This window comes from Mirounga leonina, unplaced genomic scaffold (genome assembly GCF_011800145.1).
Source record: "Mirounga leonina isolate KUSES-001 unplaced genomic scaffold, KU_Mleo_1.0 Mir_171, whole genome shotgun sequence".
Lineage (NCBI taxonomy): Eukaryota > Metazoa > Chordata > Mammalia > Carnivora > Phocidae > Mirounga > Mirounga leonina.
In genome coordinates, this window is record NW_023270436.1 from 9,033,344 (window position 1) to 9,050,577 (window position 17,234).

The 17,234-nt window shown below is 54.8% G+C and overlaps 2 protein-coding genes across 4 annotated transcripts in view; one reads left to right on the forward strand and one right to left on the reverse strand.

Moving 5' to 3' along the window:
* Nucleotides 1-14,549, forward strand: part of SH2B3 (SH2B adaptor protein 3) — a 37,811-nt gene extending 23,262 nt beyond the window's left edge. Inside the window, exons 3-8 of one of the 3 annotated variants that reach the window (XM_035017013.1) lie at nt 10,440-10,541; nt 10,624-10,715; nt 10,803-10,900; nt 11,005-11,219; nt 11,317-11,488; nt 13,684-14,549. In XM_035017013.1, the coding sequence (XP_034872904.1) occupies nt 10,440-10,541; nt 10,624-10,715; nt 10,803-10,900; nt 11,005-11,219; nt 11,317-11,488; nt 13,684-13,697 (693 nt within the window). In that variant the 3' untranslated portion in view covers nt 13,698-14,549. Of the gene's footprint in view, nt 1-10,439; nt 10,542-10,623; nt 10,716-10,802; nt 10,901-11,004; nt 11,220-11,316; nt 11,489-11,656; nt 12,847-13,683 lie in introns of those variants that run through there. The other 2 variants (XM_035017011.1, XM_035017012.1) reach the window with 2 other exon arrangements.
* ATXN2 (ataxin 2) overlaps nt 12,529-17,234 on the reverse strand; it is a 119,294-nt gene continuing 114,588 nt past the window's right edge. The window contains 3 exon segments of the mRNA XM_035017010.1: nt 12,529-14,097; nt 14,865-15,767; nt 16,628-16,796. Coding sequence (XP_034872901.1) covers nt 15,739-15,767; nt 16,628-16,796 — 198 coding nt within the window. The 3' untranslated portion in view covers nt 12,529-14,097; nt 14,865-15,738.

Consider the following 17,234-nt stretch of genomic DNA (forward strand, 5'->3'; position numbering starts at 1 on the left):
CATGGGCTTGGGGTAAGGACAGCCGGTAGGCCCGGCTGAGCGCCGAAGGGCGGGACACCCCGGCACCCCGTGGTGGCTGAGCTGTGGCCAGGGTCTTGCTCTTGCCCTGTCTCCGTCCTTCCTGGCGCCCCTGCAGCCCCCCGCGCCCCAGGGACGGTCGCTTCCACCTCTTCTGAATCAGCATTCTTCGAAGGCAGGCGGTGGGTCCCGGTGGTGATGAGCCCCCTCTCGGCCGCCGACAGAGGCTGTTAGTTCTCAACCACAGCACTTTCCACCCTCGGCTGGCGCGGCGGCCGCAGCTGAAGCCCGCGCTGCTGGGACGAGGCGCTGCCCCGGCCGCTCTGGCTTCACAGCAGGGCCCCCGGTGGGCACTTCATCCAAGCCCCTGGGGCCTGGGGACACACACGGTGGTCACCTGCAGACTCCGGTGGCCCATCAGTGTTCGGGGGGGGGGCGGGGGTGTCCAAGTCCACATAGCGCACCCTCCCGTGTGGCGGGAGGGCCCAGGCGGGCAGTGCCTGCTTTGACGCTTGGGCACACCTGGACACGCGGTGTGACCTCTGAGCCACGGCTTCCCCTTCTGTCTTGACCACGTAGCCTGGGGCAAGGGTGGGGGATGCATGGGCCTTGGGGCTCTGCGGCCACGTGGGGGCAGGGGCGATTCCGGGCGGGGGGTGGGGGGACTCCGGGAGCAGGATGTGGTCGCTCAAGGTGTGGGCTGGCCGCAGCTGGCTTGCAGCGGGCGACGGGACAGGCGGGGGTGGGGGGTGGTTCTGGCTGCGTCCTGACCCCGCTTGCTCGGGACCATCTCTGGGCTTGCTGGGTGCCTGCCGAGCACTCCCAGACTAAGAGGCCACTTCCGTCCGCAAGAATGTCCCTGGCCAGCCAGGCGGACATAGGTTAAATGATTGAAGGTGGTTTGCTGAACTGCCTGTGACGTCCGCTGACTCTTCGCAGCGGCTCAGCTCCAGGGTCCAGATAGTTGTTGCTCCTAATCTGCCAGCGCGAGAGCCAAAGGTTTCGGCTGGGAACGGGTGCATGCGGGGAGGGCGCAGCTTGAGTACAGGGCTGCAGGGCAGAAAGCCTGGGAGGCGTTAGCATGCGGCCGGGCCAGTAAGGGTGGGGGGCACTGGCTCCCTCCATTCCTGCCCCTGTAAGGCTCTGTCCTGGGTGGTGCCGGGTGGGGTGACTTGTCACCCTGTGGGGGGGGCCAGATCAGCTGGTAAGGGTGCCGGCAGACTGGCTCCTTGGTTCATCTGTTCAGTCATGCCCACGAGTGGGTGTGAGGCGTGTGGCACTTCCAGGAGTGGTCCCTCCTAAGCCATGGCCCCCCCAAACTTGGGTGTGCCCCCCCCCCCCGTGGGCGGGCCTTGGAGTGGAAGTTCACGCCTGTCCTCACAGACGGTTCAGCCACACTCGGCCACTCTGCGCGAACCAGGGCACCCGCATCTCAGGAGGGGCTCGAGTAAGTGTCGGGGAGATCCCAGGCTGGTTCTGTTTGTTGGGGGGCTGTCTCTCTTTGTATGGGGGGTCTCTATCTCTGGGTGTTTGTCAGGGGGAGGTTGCTCTAGCATCTGAAAGGAGCTTTGTGTCCCTGTTGCTGTGATTCTGTGTGTAGGGAGAGGGGGCTTTGTGACTATGTCACTGTGAGTCTGACATGTGGGGGGACCCTTATGGGCATGAAGGGGAGCTCACTGCAGGTGGGGCTTTAGACAGGTCCCCAGGCCCTGTCTCAGCATCTCTGGCTAATCGCCTACACTATAGGGCCTCCTTGGGGCCTCTGATGGTCCAAGAGTGGAGAAGGGGAGAGCAGATGATAGGGACTCTGTCTCTAAGCAGGACTGTTTTATCTGGGGGTCTCCCTTTCTGGGGCTCCAGGGGGCTCTTGCTTGCCAGGGAAGGGGGGAAGCTGACTTGATCCATGTGGCTTTTCCAGAAGCATCTCTCATCCCTTTCCTGTTCCCCTGAGAGGGGACATAAGGCAAAGGGGCCAGACCAAGGGGGGAGATCCAGCTCATAGTGAACTGGGTGAGTCTGGGGGACTCCAGTGTACTCGGGCAACAGGCAGGTCTGCTTTCAGAAGCTCCAGGGGGTGGGTTCCATTATCATCCCATTTTACAGAGAAGGAAACAAAAGCACAGGAAAGCAAAGTGATTTATCCCAGGTCACGCCAGAGAGAAGTGGCTGAAGCAGGCATTTGAAGGGCCTGTGGAGCAGGGATTGGGGCCCAAGGAAGGAAGTGACCTGTGGTCTACAGTTCCAACATTTGTTCAGTCCCTGGAACAGACTCACTGCCTTCAGTTTGCCCCCAAAGGAGCCAGGGAACAAGACGGGGGGGGGAGGTAACTCACCACACCCCACATCTGCCTCTGCTCCCCCACATCTGAGGGCTGGGGCCCCCGGCACCCACCCCAAGCATGTCCTCTGGGCCGGACCCGCTGCTGGGCACCCCTCGGAACAAGGTTTGGTGCCCTGTCCCCACCCCCAGAGGAACTCCCAGTCGGGACGGTGGGGGCAGCTGCCTCATCAGGAAATTATGGCCAGGCCTGATAAGACCCATGCCGAGGGAGAGGCACAGGAATCGCACTAACCACCTCTGAGTGACCAGAGCAGGCTCCCTGGAGGGGGGGGAGGCTTCCCCTGCTGAGGCCACAGTCGGGATCGGGCACCGCGTCCCGCACACACAGGCCTGGCAGGGGGTTAAAGTGCTGAGGTGGAGGGTCAGGAGTCTTGCTTTCAGCCAGTCCTCTCCCCCAGCCAGCTCGAACCCTGGGGGGCCCGGCTCACATCCCCGACTGCCTGTCCTCCATTCCTCCCCCGACCCCAAAGTGCCTCCTCCAGAGCCCTCACTTGCGTGGGGGTCCGCAGTGGGGGCCACGCCCTGTGCCCCACCGGTCCCCAGGACGCAGGGATGCCCGGCACGCAGAAAGCTCACCGGAATACCATCTGCCAGGACCGTGCTGCGTGAACAAACCAAGTCCCCACGGCGCCTGTTTCACAGGTTGACAAAAGCAGGGAAAGAAGTAAAGGGGTTTATGTGATGGTGACTGTGAATTTAGACACTACCCAAATCTGCGAAGAGCTAGATTTGTGAAGCCGTGGGGGGCTGCCTTCCAGAGGGAACGGCAGGTGCGGAGGCCCGAGGTGGGAGTGTGCTTGGTACGCTTAAGGAAGGGCGGAGGCCAGGGCTGCACTCAGACTGGGAGTAGATGAGGCCCGGGAGGTAATAAGGACTAGGTGCTGCAGGGTCCTGCAAGGGCCTTGGTGAGGACTTGGGTTCCTCTTGGCAGCGAGATGAGGCCCACAGACAGAATGCTGAGCAGAGGACAGGTGGGGAGTAGCCCAGGAAGGACTGGTGGATGGTAGCTCTGTTTCAATGCTGCCCACCTCTTGGGAGCTCAGGAGGTCACCCTGTTTTCTGGGCCCTCACTCTGTAGTGGGGCTTCCCTGGGAGCACCCCCTCTGCCCCCAGCAGCTGCCTGGCTCCAGATTCCATGCCCCCAGCATCCACCATTCTGCCTCTGTGGGGCGGCCGGCCCCGGGGGCGGGGGGGGGGGGGGGGGGGGGGGGGGGGGCTCGGGTTAAAATACAGACCTCAGGTTCACTTGCAGAGGGTCCAGGCTGGACTTGCGATCAGCACCCCTGGGAGGTTTTCTTAGCCTTGGCACCGCCTCTGGGTGGCTGGAGGGGCATGGAAGGCCCCCACCACTGTTCCTCAGGCAGACAGATGGCCCAGAGCAGGGTGGTGAGGGTCTTCCCACCAGAGTATCACCATACTTAATACTAAGGGTTGTCCCTTACACTGGGACCTTCCTGCTTCCTTGGTCCTGGCACCTCTTTGGTATGATGCTCTTTTCCGTGAAATTGGAAAACATTTTAACTGGAAAACACTGGGACCTTCCTGCTTCCTTGGTCCTGGCACCTCTTTGGTATGATGCTCTTTTCCGTGAAATTGGAAAACATTTTTAAACGGTGGTGGCTTATGAAGTCAACAGTCCAGAAGCCACTGATGGACGGCCCAGGCCGCAGTGCCGGACAGGTGCTCCTGAAGGGGCGTCTGTCAGCATTTCTAGCCCCAGCCCACTCCCCTGCCATCTCCTGGACTTGGCTGTACCTTCTGGCCTCTGAGCCGTGGCTCTTGCTGTGCTCTTAAGCCTCCAGCGCCTTTCCTTCTCTCTTTTCCACTTTGGGGTGTTCAGCAAACACTTAGAGCCACTTACTTTGTGCCCTGCTGAAGGCAAAGGTGGAAAGAGAGAAGGGAGGACTTCCGGAGCTCACGGTGTAAAGTGGGGGGACAGCTGTGCGGGCTGACTGCAGTGGGACGGGGGGGCGGGGGGGACAAGGAAGAAAGCTTCTGCAGAGAGGGGCCTTTTGCTTCTGAGCAGATTGGCTCTTCCTAAGGCTTGCATTCATCCTCCAGGACCTTTCCATACCCACCGGAAGCACCTCTGCACACACCCTATCACCAGATCCTCACGGGAGGGTAGTGGCATTGTTAGGTCTTATCAAAGTGAGGACAAGCCGGACAGGTGTTACCTGTCTGTCCATAGAGGACGAGGCCGAGTTACGACTGAAGGCCAGGACTGCCAAGCCCCGGAATGGGAAGGTTGCAGTGTGGCAGTTATGCAGGCCCCAGAGAGGTTTCCAAGTAGGACACTGGGTGGCTGCAGTCACGGGGACAGGTTTCTCTGCTCCGGCACTTCTCAGAGCCTTCTGTGGACGGTGTGTAGGGTTCCCCACGCACAAGAGGCTGCCCTCTCTTGGGAGAGTTCCTCTTTGCACTGGCCACCAGGTAGCTCAGAGAGAGGTATGCAGCAAATAGAACTCAGATGCTCTGTGTTCTAGCACTTGTCTCCCTCCCGCTCAGAGATCCCTATAATCTTTTTTGGAGGTGTGTGGGGGGGAAACAAGTCAGGGTATTTTCTTTTTCTTGTACGTAGGCTGGCATTTTGATACCCATCAGTAAGACTTGATTGAGCATTTTCCACAGTGATGCTTCATCCTTCCTTCATTCATTCATTCATCCCAGCAGCACCCATTCCAGGCTCTGGGTGGGAATGGGGCGGGGGGGGGTGGGGGGGGACTCAGTCATCTAGGACTAGGATCTGGAATTTGCTCTGAGTCTTTTAAGTTTTCAAGCCCTCATCCAAGACCACCTCCCATCCTCCCTCTATTCCTGGGAGGTCAGCAAGATCTATTTACTGTCCCCATGTCACCAAAGAGGAAACTGAAGCTGTGGTTAGTGCCGTGCCCAAGATTCCAGAGGTATTAAGTGGTGGAGCTAGGACTCATCCAACCACCTCGAGCCACTGAGATGCTGCCTAGAGGGCACGGGTGTGGGGGCAGAAGCATGTGGCTTGGACCTAGACCTCCAACTGTACATCGTCTCCTACTTGCTGTCCCACTGCTGTTCTTTGTAGGAGAGGAGTGAGGGCCCAAAGCCCTGGGAGAGACAAGACTGCCAGGGGGGCTGCTGGGCTCTGGGGGATTCCAGATAGTGAGACGCCGCTCCTCGAGGCTTTCACTGGATAAGGGCTTCTCCAGTGGCCAGGTGGGATGCCGTGGACGGAGTAAGGCCATTGTGAGGGCCTGCCCTGCCCACACCACTGGCCCTCTGTGCCAGGCCCTTCGCTACTTGGGTGTGAATTAAGTGCTGGTCTGGCCCGACTAGCAGGAATGCTGCTGTCGAGGTATTTAGCATAAGCTCCCTGGAGCTTCTGAAGTGTACATCAGGTGCCCTTTCCACATCTCTGCCTTAGAACAAGCCCAAACTGACCCCACAGCCTCAGGACCACACGGGGACTTCCGGCGCCCTACTGTAACCCCCTCGCTGGGTACAGGAGTCCCATCAGCCTCCTCAGGTGCTCATGTGCTTTCCCACCTCAGCGCCTTTGCAAGGGCCATCCTGGTGCCTGGGAAGCTCAGCTATGCTCTCCTCATAGCTGAGGTGAGCCCACATTGTTTCTGTGGCCCTTCACAGCTTCCCCCACCTGCCTGCCTGGGTCCTGTCTGGGTCCTTCCTGTCTCCTTCCTGTCGGGCATCTGTCTCCCTCGTTACAATGGAGACTGTACGTGAGTCCGGGACTGTGTATCTTGTTTCCGCTGGGGCACTGGCACCTGGAGTTCCGGGAGGGCTTGGCTAGTCCCTCTGCTGGGGTCTTGAAGGAACGAATGGTGATAGGCCCCATTCAAGGTGCTTGTGAGGACATGGCGAAGTGGGATATAGCCTGTTACCTTGGGAGACTCTGGAAGGGCCATCCCTGCCCTCAGCCCATGCTTGTGGCCCTGCTCTAACTTAGCACATGGGGAACAGCAGCAGGTCATGGGACAATTTCTAGGTGACAGCATGAGGAAAAACAAGACTGAGAGAGGTCTGGTTCCAGTTGTCAGACTCCATCCCCCTAGGCAGATTTGAAGCCCAAAGCCCCACCAGTGGGGGCAAGGGGACCCGTGGGTCAGTGGGGGTCGGGGAGGCCCAGGTAAACCCATAGGTTGAGGCAGAGATGTCCATGCCACCCTCTAAAAGAGATGACAAACCTAGAGCCAGAATAGTACAGTCTTACAGAAACACATGGAACCTTCTGCCCAGTTTTAATGTCCACTGAAAAGACTAATTGTTCTCTCAGGGCTTACCCTGCTCTCTGGCTCCTTTATGTTCTCGATCTTTTAAAACAAACTCAGAAGCACCTGAGTGGTTCATTGTGTCATCTGCATAGTCACGTTGAAATACATTTGTAAAAAAAGATTTCTATTTATTAGTGAGTGAGCACGAGCAGAGCAGGGAGGAGGAGAGGGAGAAGCAGACTCCCTGCTGAGCAGGGAGCCCAATTCGGAGCTGGATCCCAGGACCCGGGGATCGTGATCGTGACCTAAGCCGAAGGCAGAAGATGCTTAACTGACTGAGCCACCCAGGTGCCCCTGAAATACAACTTAATATAAACTACATTCTGTTGTTTTTCCCTTACTTTCATTAGGGCACATATATAGGTAGGTTAGACGACATGTGGATTTCACTGCAGGATGGGCTGAAAGAAGACACGTGTGTGTCCAGTCCCTGGGCCATTTGGAGGGGAAGCTGTCGTACTGTAACCACAGTGGACCCCAGGCTTTACCCAACTTGGCTGGCTTCACCCCAGCCTAGAAATTTAACAACAGCTGTTTGTCAGGCCGCTTTTTTTTTTTTCCCCACTTGCAGTAGTTCACCCAGTCACCATAGCACCCATGCAAGGAGAGAGCGACTATTAAATATCTCTGCTTTATAGATGACAGCACTGACGGAGGACTGAGGCACTTGGCCAGGGTTATAGAGGAAGTGGCAGAGACAAGACTGAACACTAACATCTAGAGGGATAAGAGAAGTATAGAGCCTATAGTCAGGTATAGAAATGCAAGCCCTACTGGGGGGGGGGGGGGGAGACAGTGTCAGAGCTGATCTGCATCTTTGCCTTTGACCTTCCTAGCAGCTAGGGCAAAGGAAGAAATAGGTTATTCCCCCTGGAGTCACAGCGGCCATAGGAAGGCAGCTAGCTTTGTGGATGCTGGGCGCCGAAACTTGCTTCCCAGGAGGGGATATAGTGAGTGACATGCTACTTGCTTACACCACATTATCTGGAGTGCTTTGGCCATTTCAGTCACTCAGGTGTGACTCTGAGGTGGGTCCAGAGAGCAGGTGGGATAGAGAGCATGCTAGAGAGGGGAACCTGGAGTTCCCTAATGTTCTTATAGCTGCTGATCCAGCCCCAGAGTTTGGGCTCAGCTCTCCATCCCAGTTCTGTCCCACTACATTGCTCAACCAGGAAGGCATGCATTGGTCCTTCCACATGTGACCATTGCTCTCGAGTCCTGCTCTGGACCATCCAGCTAGGGCTGTGGCCACAGGCAGGGTTTATCCTGCCGCATGTGCTCACTCGCCCCTCCAGTCTGGGCAGAACCTCTGGCCTCTCTCCACCATCAGCACAGTAGTTGGTCACACCAGCTCTGGGGTTCAGATCCCGGCTGTGCCCCTAGCTGGGCAGCAACAGGGGGAGACGACTGGGCTGGCTGGGGCAGCTGCCTGAGAGGAGTCAGCTAGAACCTGTGTCCGCTTAGCCAGGAGGGCAGAAGGGAGGCAGCACCCGTGCAGCCGGGGTGGCCGAGGGGGGAGAGGGGAAGCCTCTTCACCACCGCCTGCTGGGCCAGCAGTCCCTCAGCTGCTGGGGAGAGCACAGGCAGGGAGGCCCCGCAGTCAGAGTGAAGCCGGTGGCTCTGCTCTGCTCTGCTCGTTCGTCTCAGCATTCACCCTGGGGCCAGGGCCCAGAGCGGAAAGGGAGGAAAGGGAGACTCGTTCTGTTCCCTCTTGGCCTGGCCTACTTCCTCCCAGTGATCCTGAGGGCCCAGAGCCAGTGGGGAGACTTGGGGGCCAGGCAGCGCCAACTGCAAAAGCAGGAGAAGGAAGGAAACGGCCCACGTACCTTATCCATTTTGCAGAAGGGCAACGGGCTCTGAGAGCTGAGCCACGCGCACTCCAGCACACCCAGGGCCCATGTCATTCAGTCCTGCGCCCCACATCTCACGGGCTCCCAGGCTAAGAAGCTGGGATATGGGGGACACATAAGACAAACCTGAAAGATAAAACCCCCTGGCTGGTGGTCACTTAAGAGCTGGAACGGACTGGCCACCTCTCTGAGCTTGCTCCCTCCTCTACCGCGTTAGTGAGATGAGGCAGTCCACCACGGCAAACGTCAGGGGTTCCTGGAGTTGTTATTCCCTCTGGACTGCTGGGGGCAGGGGGAGCCTGGACTGGAAAGAGCCCCCAGTTTGGCCGACCCTCTCCTGCCAGGCTGCCCCTTCCCTCCCTGTTCACCAGCCCTCCTGCAGGTGGGGAGTAGCTGAAGGCAGGTGGCCTGGCCCTAGGGTCACCATCCTTCTATCAGAGACACCTGGTGCCTGCGTGTCCCTAGCAGTTACACACGTGGCTTTGGGGATGGGCTCTTGTACCACTTCTTGAAAAGGTAGCTTCTGCCCAAGATGTGGAGGTCAGATTCCCCCAAAGCCGCAGTGCCAGGAACTAGCCTTTGGGCCTGCCTTGTTTCCATCCCTCTGCCCCTGCCCTATGTTGGCTTGGTCGGGCTGGTCCTTCCCAGGTGGGCCTGTCTCCTGGTCCTTGGGAAGAGAGAGGTACTAGAGAGATGGGGCCCAGTCGAGCCTCCCTGTTCATTCCCCCATCATCTCTGGCTCCTGCCGTTCTTACCTGCTTCTGGCCCCTGCTGGAAGCAGCCCTTGATTATCTCATGACCCCGGGAGAAACAATCTTATCACCCTTATCACAAGAGGAAGAGGAGGAGATGGGGGTGGGCAGTAGAAGGGAGACCTCCTTTCTGAGAAACTGCTGCCCTCGAGCTGCTGGCTCCTGTGTTATAGGGTGCCCCAGAGCTTCCTGCTCTTCAGGAACAGGCATCTGCAAGGTCAGCCCCTGCTTTAGCCAGGTTCAGTCAGGACCCAGGAGAGGAGCCCTTGCTGGCAAAGGGGCAGGGGACCACTTCCCATGCACTCTGAACCTCGTGTATGTTGGATGTCACAGGAGACTCCTGGGTCCAAGGTTTTGTGTAGGCTTCCAGCTGGTTCTGACTGGGGCCAGCCATACCAGGGCTTGTCCCTTTAGGGATGTTGGCAGAAGCCCCAAGAGCCTGTGGCTAAGCTACTCTGCCAACCTCCACCCTGCAGCCAAATCCACCCCTCCTTACCCTCAGACTTGAAGTTAGGTGTGGCAGTTTGAGGTTCTAGGCTGTATATACTGTGGTCAGAGGGAAAAACCTCATCTACCCTCCCTCAGGCAAAGGACTTCACCTCCAAAATTTGACTTTCATCTCTTTGAGATGTGGTGAGAGTATCTGTTTCCTACAGCTGATGTTAGGTCAGGAGAGGCCTGCGCTAATGAGGAACTGATGGGGGGTGGGGTAGAAACTAAAGGTAGGACAAAGGCCTGGGCCCCCTGGCACAGTCAGCGCCACAGAGGGAAACGTGACTTGGGTTGGATACCCTCAAGTCCTCTCCAGGCTTCTTTTGATGAGGGGGTCAGCAGCCGTGTGACCTGGCTGGGTTGGGCGGCGTGGGGGGCCTCTTTGCTCCACCAGTGGAAGGAGAAACAGATGTCAGCAGGCAAAAACCTGTCAGAGACAGGTTCAGTAAAGAGGGGTTGGCCCTCAGCTAACATAGGTTTTGGAGGATCTCAGTGTGTGGGGGGTGGGAATGGTGCTTAGAGGCTACAGGACAAGGGCCCTCGGCAAGGCTCTGGCAAGCCAGAATGCCAGACCTTGTTCCAGGCTTGGGGAGCCTGCTTGGCAGCACCATGAGCACTCACTCACCCAGCTAAGCCCTTGGGGAGACTGCAGAAAAAGAGAGGCCTGGGTGGGTGAAGGGCCATGAGGGACAAGCCGCAAGTGCCCCCCTTGGTCTCCTAGAGTTCAAAGCCCAAGCTACAAGCAGCCTGCTCCAATATCCAGGAGGTCCGGCGATGCACACGCCTCGAGATGCCAGACAACCTCTACACCTTTGTCCTGAAGGTGAGTGACAGCTTCTCCCCCCGGGGGGTCACACCCACACAGCCAAGGCACGCACATAGTCCACTCCCTCCCTTCCTGCTAGGTGAAGGACCGGACGGACATCATCTTCGAGGTGGGGGACGAGCAGCAGCTGAACTCCTGGATGGCTGAGCTCCGGGAGTGCACAGGCCAAGGGTGAGGCCCCAGACCATAGGGCCCCACTCCTGGCCCAGCTTTTCCTACTCCCCTGCTCTACCCAGATCCTAACCTCAGCCTCTTCAGCAGGTTGGAGAGCACAGACCCAGAGAGACCTATTCCCTCAGCCCTAGAGCCTGGCACATCCAACTCTCCGAGGGGAAGCACAGATTCCCTGAACCAAGGTGAGTGGGTCCAGGGCTCTGTCCTCTGTGTAAGGCAGAACCAGCTTCAGCCCAGGACGTAAGGTACCCACAGGGGGGTCACCACCACTGATCTTGTCTACCAGGTGCTTCTCCTGGGGGGTTGCTGGACCCCGCCTGTCAGAAAACAGATCACTTCCTGTCCTGCTACCCCTGGTTCCATGGCCCCATCTCCCGGGTGAAGGCAGCCCAGCTGGTTCAGCTGCAGGGTCCTGACGCTCACGGAGTGTTCCTGGTACGGCAGAGTGAGACACGGCGTGGAGAGTATGTGCTCACATTCAACTTCCAAGGCATAGCCAAGGTACAGGGCATGGTAGGTGGGGCTGGACCCCCCCCCCCCACAACCCCAAGTTCAAGGCCCTCAGTGGCCAGTGGCTGAGCCTCCTCTCCTCCTGTAGCACCTGCGCCTGTCGCTGACCGAGCGGGGCCAGTGCAGAGTGCAGCATCTCCACTTCCCCTCCGTCGTGGACATGCTACGCCACTTCCAGCGCTCCCCCATCCCGCTCGAGTGTGGTGCTGCCTGTGACGTCCGCTTGTCCAGCTACGTGGTAGTGGTCTCCCAGCCACCAGGTGTGACCCTTGGTAAAGGGGGTGGGTGGCACAGGGAACCAGGTAGAGGGTAAAAGCCTGCTGCAAACCCAGGGGCACAGAGATCTGTTTTTGTGTTCTTCCAACATCCGCCCCCTGTCACATTAAGACTGACCATGTCGGTCTCTCTCTCGGTCACTTGTCCCCCAGGTTCCTCCAACACTGTCCTGTTCCCCTTCTCCCTCGCTCACTGGGATTCGGAGCTGGGCCTTCCCCACCTTAGCTCTTCTGGCTGTCCGCGGGGGCTTGGCCCAGAGGGTCTCCCCGGCCGATCCTCTCCCCCAGAGCAGATATTCCACCTGGTGCCTTCGCCCGAGGAACTGGCCAACAGCCTGCGGCACCTGGAGCCTGAACCTGCCAGTCGAGCCCGGGACTCAGACTACGAAATGGACTCCTCCTCCCGGAGCCATCTACGGGCTATAGACAATCAGTACACACCTCTCTGATGGGCAGTGAGGAATCCCAGGCCTCACACATGCCCCCAAGGAACACAAGCAAGCAGAGATGTGAACTTGTGAATGTAACTTTCTTTCCTTCCTTCCAGAGAGAGATTTAAGGGACACTGCTAACTGCTCATTCCAGTTTGGATGTGACCCTTCTAATAGGCCTGTTAAAGGGCCTCCTATATGTTTCATCAGTCCATCAATTGGCTTTCTCCTTATTGTTTACAGATGTAGTTCTTGTTCGCAGATGCCACTAATTCTCGCCCCGAGTCCCCAGGACCGGTCCCCATCCCTCTTACAGGACGTGGTGGGTGAGGGCCAGAGCTGGTGGCGGAACCTGGGTTCTCTTTCTCACTGACACTGTCACAGCTGATGGCAGACTTTCGGGGGCGGGGGGGGTCGTCAGGAAGCCCAAAACACTAACAAGCCCTGGATTCTCATATGGTTTGCCAGTCCACGCGGCAGGTCTGCCGGCACCCACGCCGCCCTCCTGCTTTGCCTCACAGCTTTAGGACAAAGCTCAAAGTTAAAAATTGTTTTAAACATTTTACCTCAGATTAATTTTTCAAAGGATTCAGGTTTTGAAACTCAATTATTGCTTATTTCATTGCACTCTTTAATAGCTATGCAAACCCTACTTGACTAGTTCCGGGTCTGAGCCAGCATGCCTGGCTTCCATGTTTTTTTCATCCTCAGGACAGTCACCTGCTGAGTAGCCACTGTCCTTCCTAAATGTAGAGAAGTGAAGTATGTCACCCTTTCAGGGAAATTCAGGCAATTACTGAAATAGGAGGGTGGCAAGGAATAGTTCTACCCTGGTGCCTTATGAATAAAAAACTGGATTCTGGTTTATAGCCGCTTTCTGGTGAGAGTTAAATTAGTTTAAGGGGTGAGGGAGGGACAAGCAAAAAGGAGGAAGGGCTCCTGGGCCCTTTCTTCTGGTAAATCCTTCACCAACAGGGCTGGCTCAGAGAACCCCCCCCCCGCCCCCCGCCGCGGGGGCATCTAATGGCTTATAAACTATCCCACAAGGTTTTAGGCTCATTCTTGAGCCAAGATAGGAGCTAGGAATCTGGTGCCACAGCTAATGAGAAACTCCTTTAACAGCCCACAATCAATCAGTGTTCTGTTCCAGCTGCTTACTGCTTCACTTGGTGAGGAATGTGAGCGCACGGGCACACATCGTCTCCACCGGCCAGGGATCCTGCAGTCAAATCTCCATCTGTACTTGCCTTTCACCAGTAATACAATTCACAGGGGAGCTGGCTCCTCCCAGAACTTTCCTGCAGAGGCTCCGAAACAAGGGGGGCAGTGACAGAGTGGAGCCAGCTGCTCCTGGGTGCCAGCAGAGCCTTTCAGTAGAGCCACCAGGCTCACCAAAGTGGCTTCTAGGAAACTGGGAGTTTAGCACAGTTTATCATTTATAGATACATCAATCAGGCTAACTTTAAACCCTGGCCTAAAACTAACTACTGCCTGCCTTATCTGGGGTGAGGGTTTGGTTTGCACCCTCCAGCCATTCTCTGTATTCCCAGAGGTCAGACTTTTGCTTCTAGAATTTTTGGGGGTTTTTTTGGGGGGGGGGGGAGGTGGAGGGGGCAAGCAGTCACCTCTTCACCACTCTAAAAACCAATGCTCCTGGGTGTTTTCATAGATTGTAAAGCAGATCCGATCCAGATTTGTGGTCTTTTTCTAAGGACACTTCTTTCCTTCATTTTTCTACACATCAATCAGGTTTCTCTACGTAATGAATGCTAAGTGAAGTGTGAACCAGAGAAGTAAGCACTGTTCTGGATTTCTCTTAGAGAAAGCTCATCACGCACGGTCACAGCATACCCCACACCACCCTCCTGACCCCAGTGTGGCCGCTGCTGACAGCAAGAAGCCAAGCCAACAGCCTCCACTGAGAGGCCAGGCTCTGAGTGCCAAATGGATAGTAAGCACTATGATCCCTCCAGTTATCTCTAGTGACAGACAACAAGGATAGCTTGACTGCTCCCAGCACCATCACTTCCTTCTGTCTTGAATGAACTTTTACAAACTAACAGTCACCAGCACCAAAGAATTAAGTCAACTAACCTGCCTTGAATTTTAGACCAGCAATCCATATGGCTTTATCTGGTATAAATCTTCTGCCTTTGATCATTTCTGGACCGTGTAGGAAAAAGGAATAGCAATCATTAAAATCTTAGGCCAGAGAACACTATTTTTACATAACAGTTTCTTAACCTAAAATCAAGGCCTTGAGCTCTTCCCTAAGTGTTGCCTGAGATTCCTTCATGCTTTTAATTCAGGGCTGTGTCTCCCATCGCAAATGTCATGTGAGCTCTAACATCTCCCACAGGCTTGAGGAACTTGATAGTATATTATCCACTGCCTCTTAACAAGGACACATCTGACACCCAGTGTTTGGCTGGAAAAAGCAGCACACTGTAATGATGACAGTGTAAATGGATCCATTCTATATCATTATAGGCAGAAGGTATTGGGCAAATCTTTATGTATTGTTTATGTACTGTACAAGTAACTTATTCTTGAATAATGCAAATTTTGCTATAATGTACAAATTGCTACACGAATTAAAAAAAAAGTTTTCAGAATCTTGACTTGTTACTGCAATATTTAAAGGCTCTATCATTACAGGACTATGGTCTCTGCAAAATCCTTGCTCTGCTCAATTACTTGCTTTTCCCTCTGTCCCCCCACAAAGGGGGAACATGAGCAATGCTGAGTCTACGGCAATAAGCTACTTTGTACATCGCTGCATTGTTTTAGCTTTTCAGCCCTCTGGATTTATCAGTTTCTTTTTAAAAGGTGTCTCCTGCCCCCTACTGGTAAAACAGGTGTGTGAATCAGGACAACTTCTGACTAACAACACTCATCTGGGTTCAGGAGATATTAAAAAGGAAGCTTACAGAACCAGCGTCAGGCTGAGGATGTGGGATCTCAGTGCTGCCCAGCTCTGGCCAGCCTTCCTCCTTCTGGAGCGGACCTTTATCCACCAAAGAGAATGTCTCAGTCTTGTCTTTTTCTAGAGATACCTTGAACCAGAACTAAAGGTGAAGAAGAAAAGTCATTTGACAACTAACTTTCCAGGATGTTTAAGAAAGCACACTCAGCCCTCCTGCCTTGATACGAAGTATCCTATAACAGAAATATCTCAAGCTTATACAAACACAGACTAACTTGATATCAGTTTTTAAAACTTTTTTTATTTTTTAATTTTTTTTAAGTTTTTATTTTATATTATCTACAAAGTAAAAGTTTTTCCCTTAACTTAAAAGTTGAACCACTGTAGACAGTGATCACTCCATCAAACTTGATTTATAAATAATAACCCGTCATTTTGACGGTAAGAATTTACTGAACCTTTGTCAAGTTTAGTAAAAGGGCGTTCCAAGTCTTGATTTTTTTTTTTTTTTTTTTTTAGCAGTAATAGCAGCAAGAATCACTCTTGTTACTTCTTTTGCTAGCTGATGTGTTCATGACTTTCGAGGGTCATTAAAAAATAAATAACTTCCAGTTTCAGCAAGCAGAGCTGGGGTACTTGCGGGGCTCTGAAACAGCATATGGAATTATGGAACAGCCCACAAGTTCCTAAATGCCTCTACTCGGTCCAAATATCTTCCACTGCAAGTGAACTGTTAGCATTCCTATTGGATGTTACAAGAAATCAACATATATTTTTAAAAAACAAAATAAATGAAATTCTAGTTTTCTGTGCTTCCAGTTGGTAGAAGCAGTAGAAGGGAGGAGGGAATTTGGCCTTTCGGTTCCTCCAGGGCAGCCTTACAACTGCTGTTGGTGGTGGGCTTGTACTGTAAGAAAGAAAAGTGGATATTTAAACAGAAAACTGGCAACACCGCACATTAGCCTAGTGTCTCTGCAGCACATGACTGTAAACTACCCTTGTGCTAGCTGAGCAGACTCAAAATTTAGTTCACTCTTCCCCCTCCCATCTGCACCAAAAGGGGGAGGGGTAGGTGGGTGGGTAGAAACAAACCAGTCAGATGTAAAACCACTTCAGATAAAACTCCCAGAAGACTTGTTGCTCATGGGGCAGGAAAAAAGGCCTTAACATACCCCCTCCCCAGATACCAGCCAAGCACCAGTACTGCTTTCAGATAACAGGTCAGACTGTGAACTACCGCCATGGCAGCCATCACGTGTGAGAGCACAATCGCGGGGACTTCTCTTCCTGTCGGGGCAATGGCTGGAGCTAAGGCTACACTCAAGACCAATCCACGCACAGCACACTTTCTCATCAGTAGTCTTCTCCAGAGCTACAGTCAAACTCTGCCATGGTGGTAACCACCCCCGTCAGACTGGGGGCGGGGCGGGGGGGGGCGCGGGGCGGGGACTAAGGAAGGAAAACGCTGCCTGTCCAGCCTACTGTAACAAGGAAGGCCAACTGAGTCCTAAGCATGCATCAGCCACACAGAATGCTGCTGCTTCCCATCAAGTCAAATCCTGTATACCATCAGAACACACAGACTCGGCTCCTGGAAGCCTCAGGCCCTGACACTGAACTGATCATCACAGTCCCTACTGTGCACACTCTGACGGGTCTTGCTAGGTCTCAAATGCGGGGCTTGAAGCGCTGGCCCTGCCTGCCATTCGACCTGTGCGAGCAGAATGCTTTGGGGTGCCCGGCGGCCCCTGCACACACACGCCTCACCTGAAGGGTGCGTCATATAGGGGAAATGCGCTGTTGTCGAGACTGGAATGGGCTGTAGTGCACTTTGAGCGAGGGCGGCCTGGGGACCGCCGGGTGGCTGTGTCGTCATTAGCATCATTGGCGCATGGGCAGTTGGATGAGAAGGAACCATTCCTGACTGTACATGAGCCTGAAACAGAGAGCTCTTTTACGCATACAGGCAACATCTCCAGCTTAAACAACATGTCAACTGTGTTCCTTTCACTGGGCTGGGGCAGGAAAGGCCAACAGGGGGGCCCTCAGGGCCCTTTCTTTTCTCTGGGGACACTCCCTAGTGGATCATCAATTGACCTACAGACATGTTTCACCCTTTAGCAGGTCCTGCAAGGCTGAGGGAGCAGGCGCCCAGCAAGCCTGGGTAAAAATAAGGGGTGCAACATCCTAGCCTTCAGCATTTCTGATTGCTGGATTCTATGTTTGTCAGGCAGGATCGTCACAAAGCTCAGATATCTGATCCGAAGGCAGCTTTCTCAACTTAATAGGAGGTGAGATGCAATGATGCTTCAGAATCTGGCTTCTGCGTGGGGCCTGAAGTAGTTTTAAAGATAAACTCCCTTTTAATCACGAA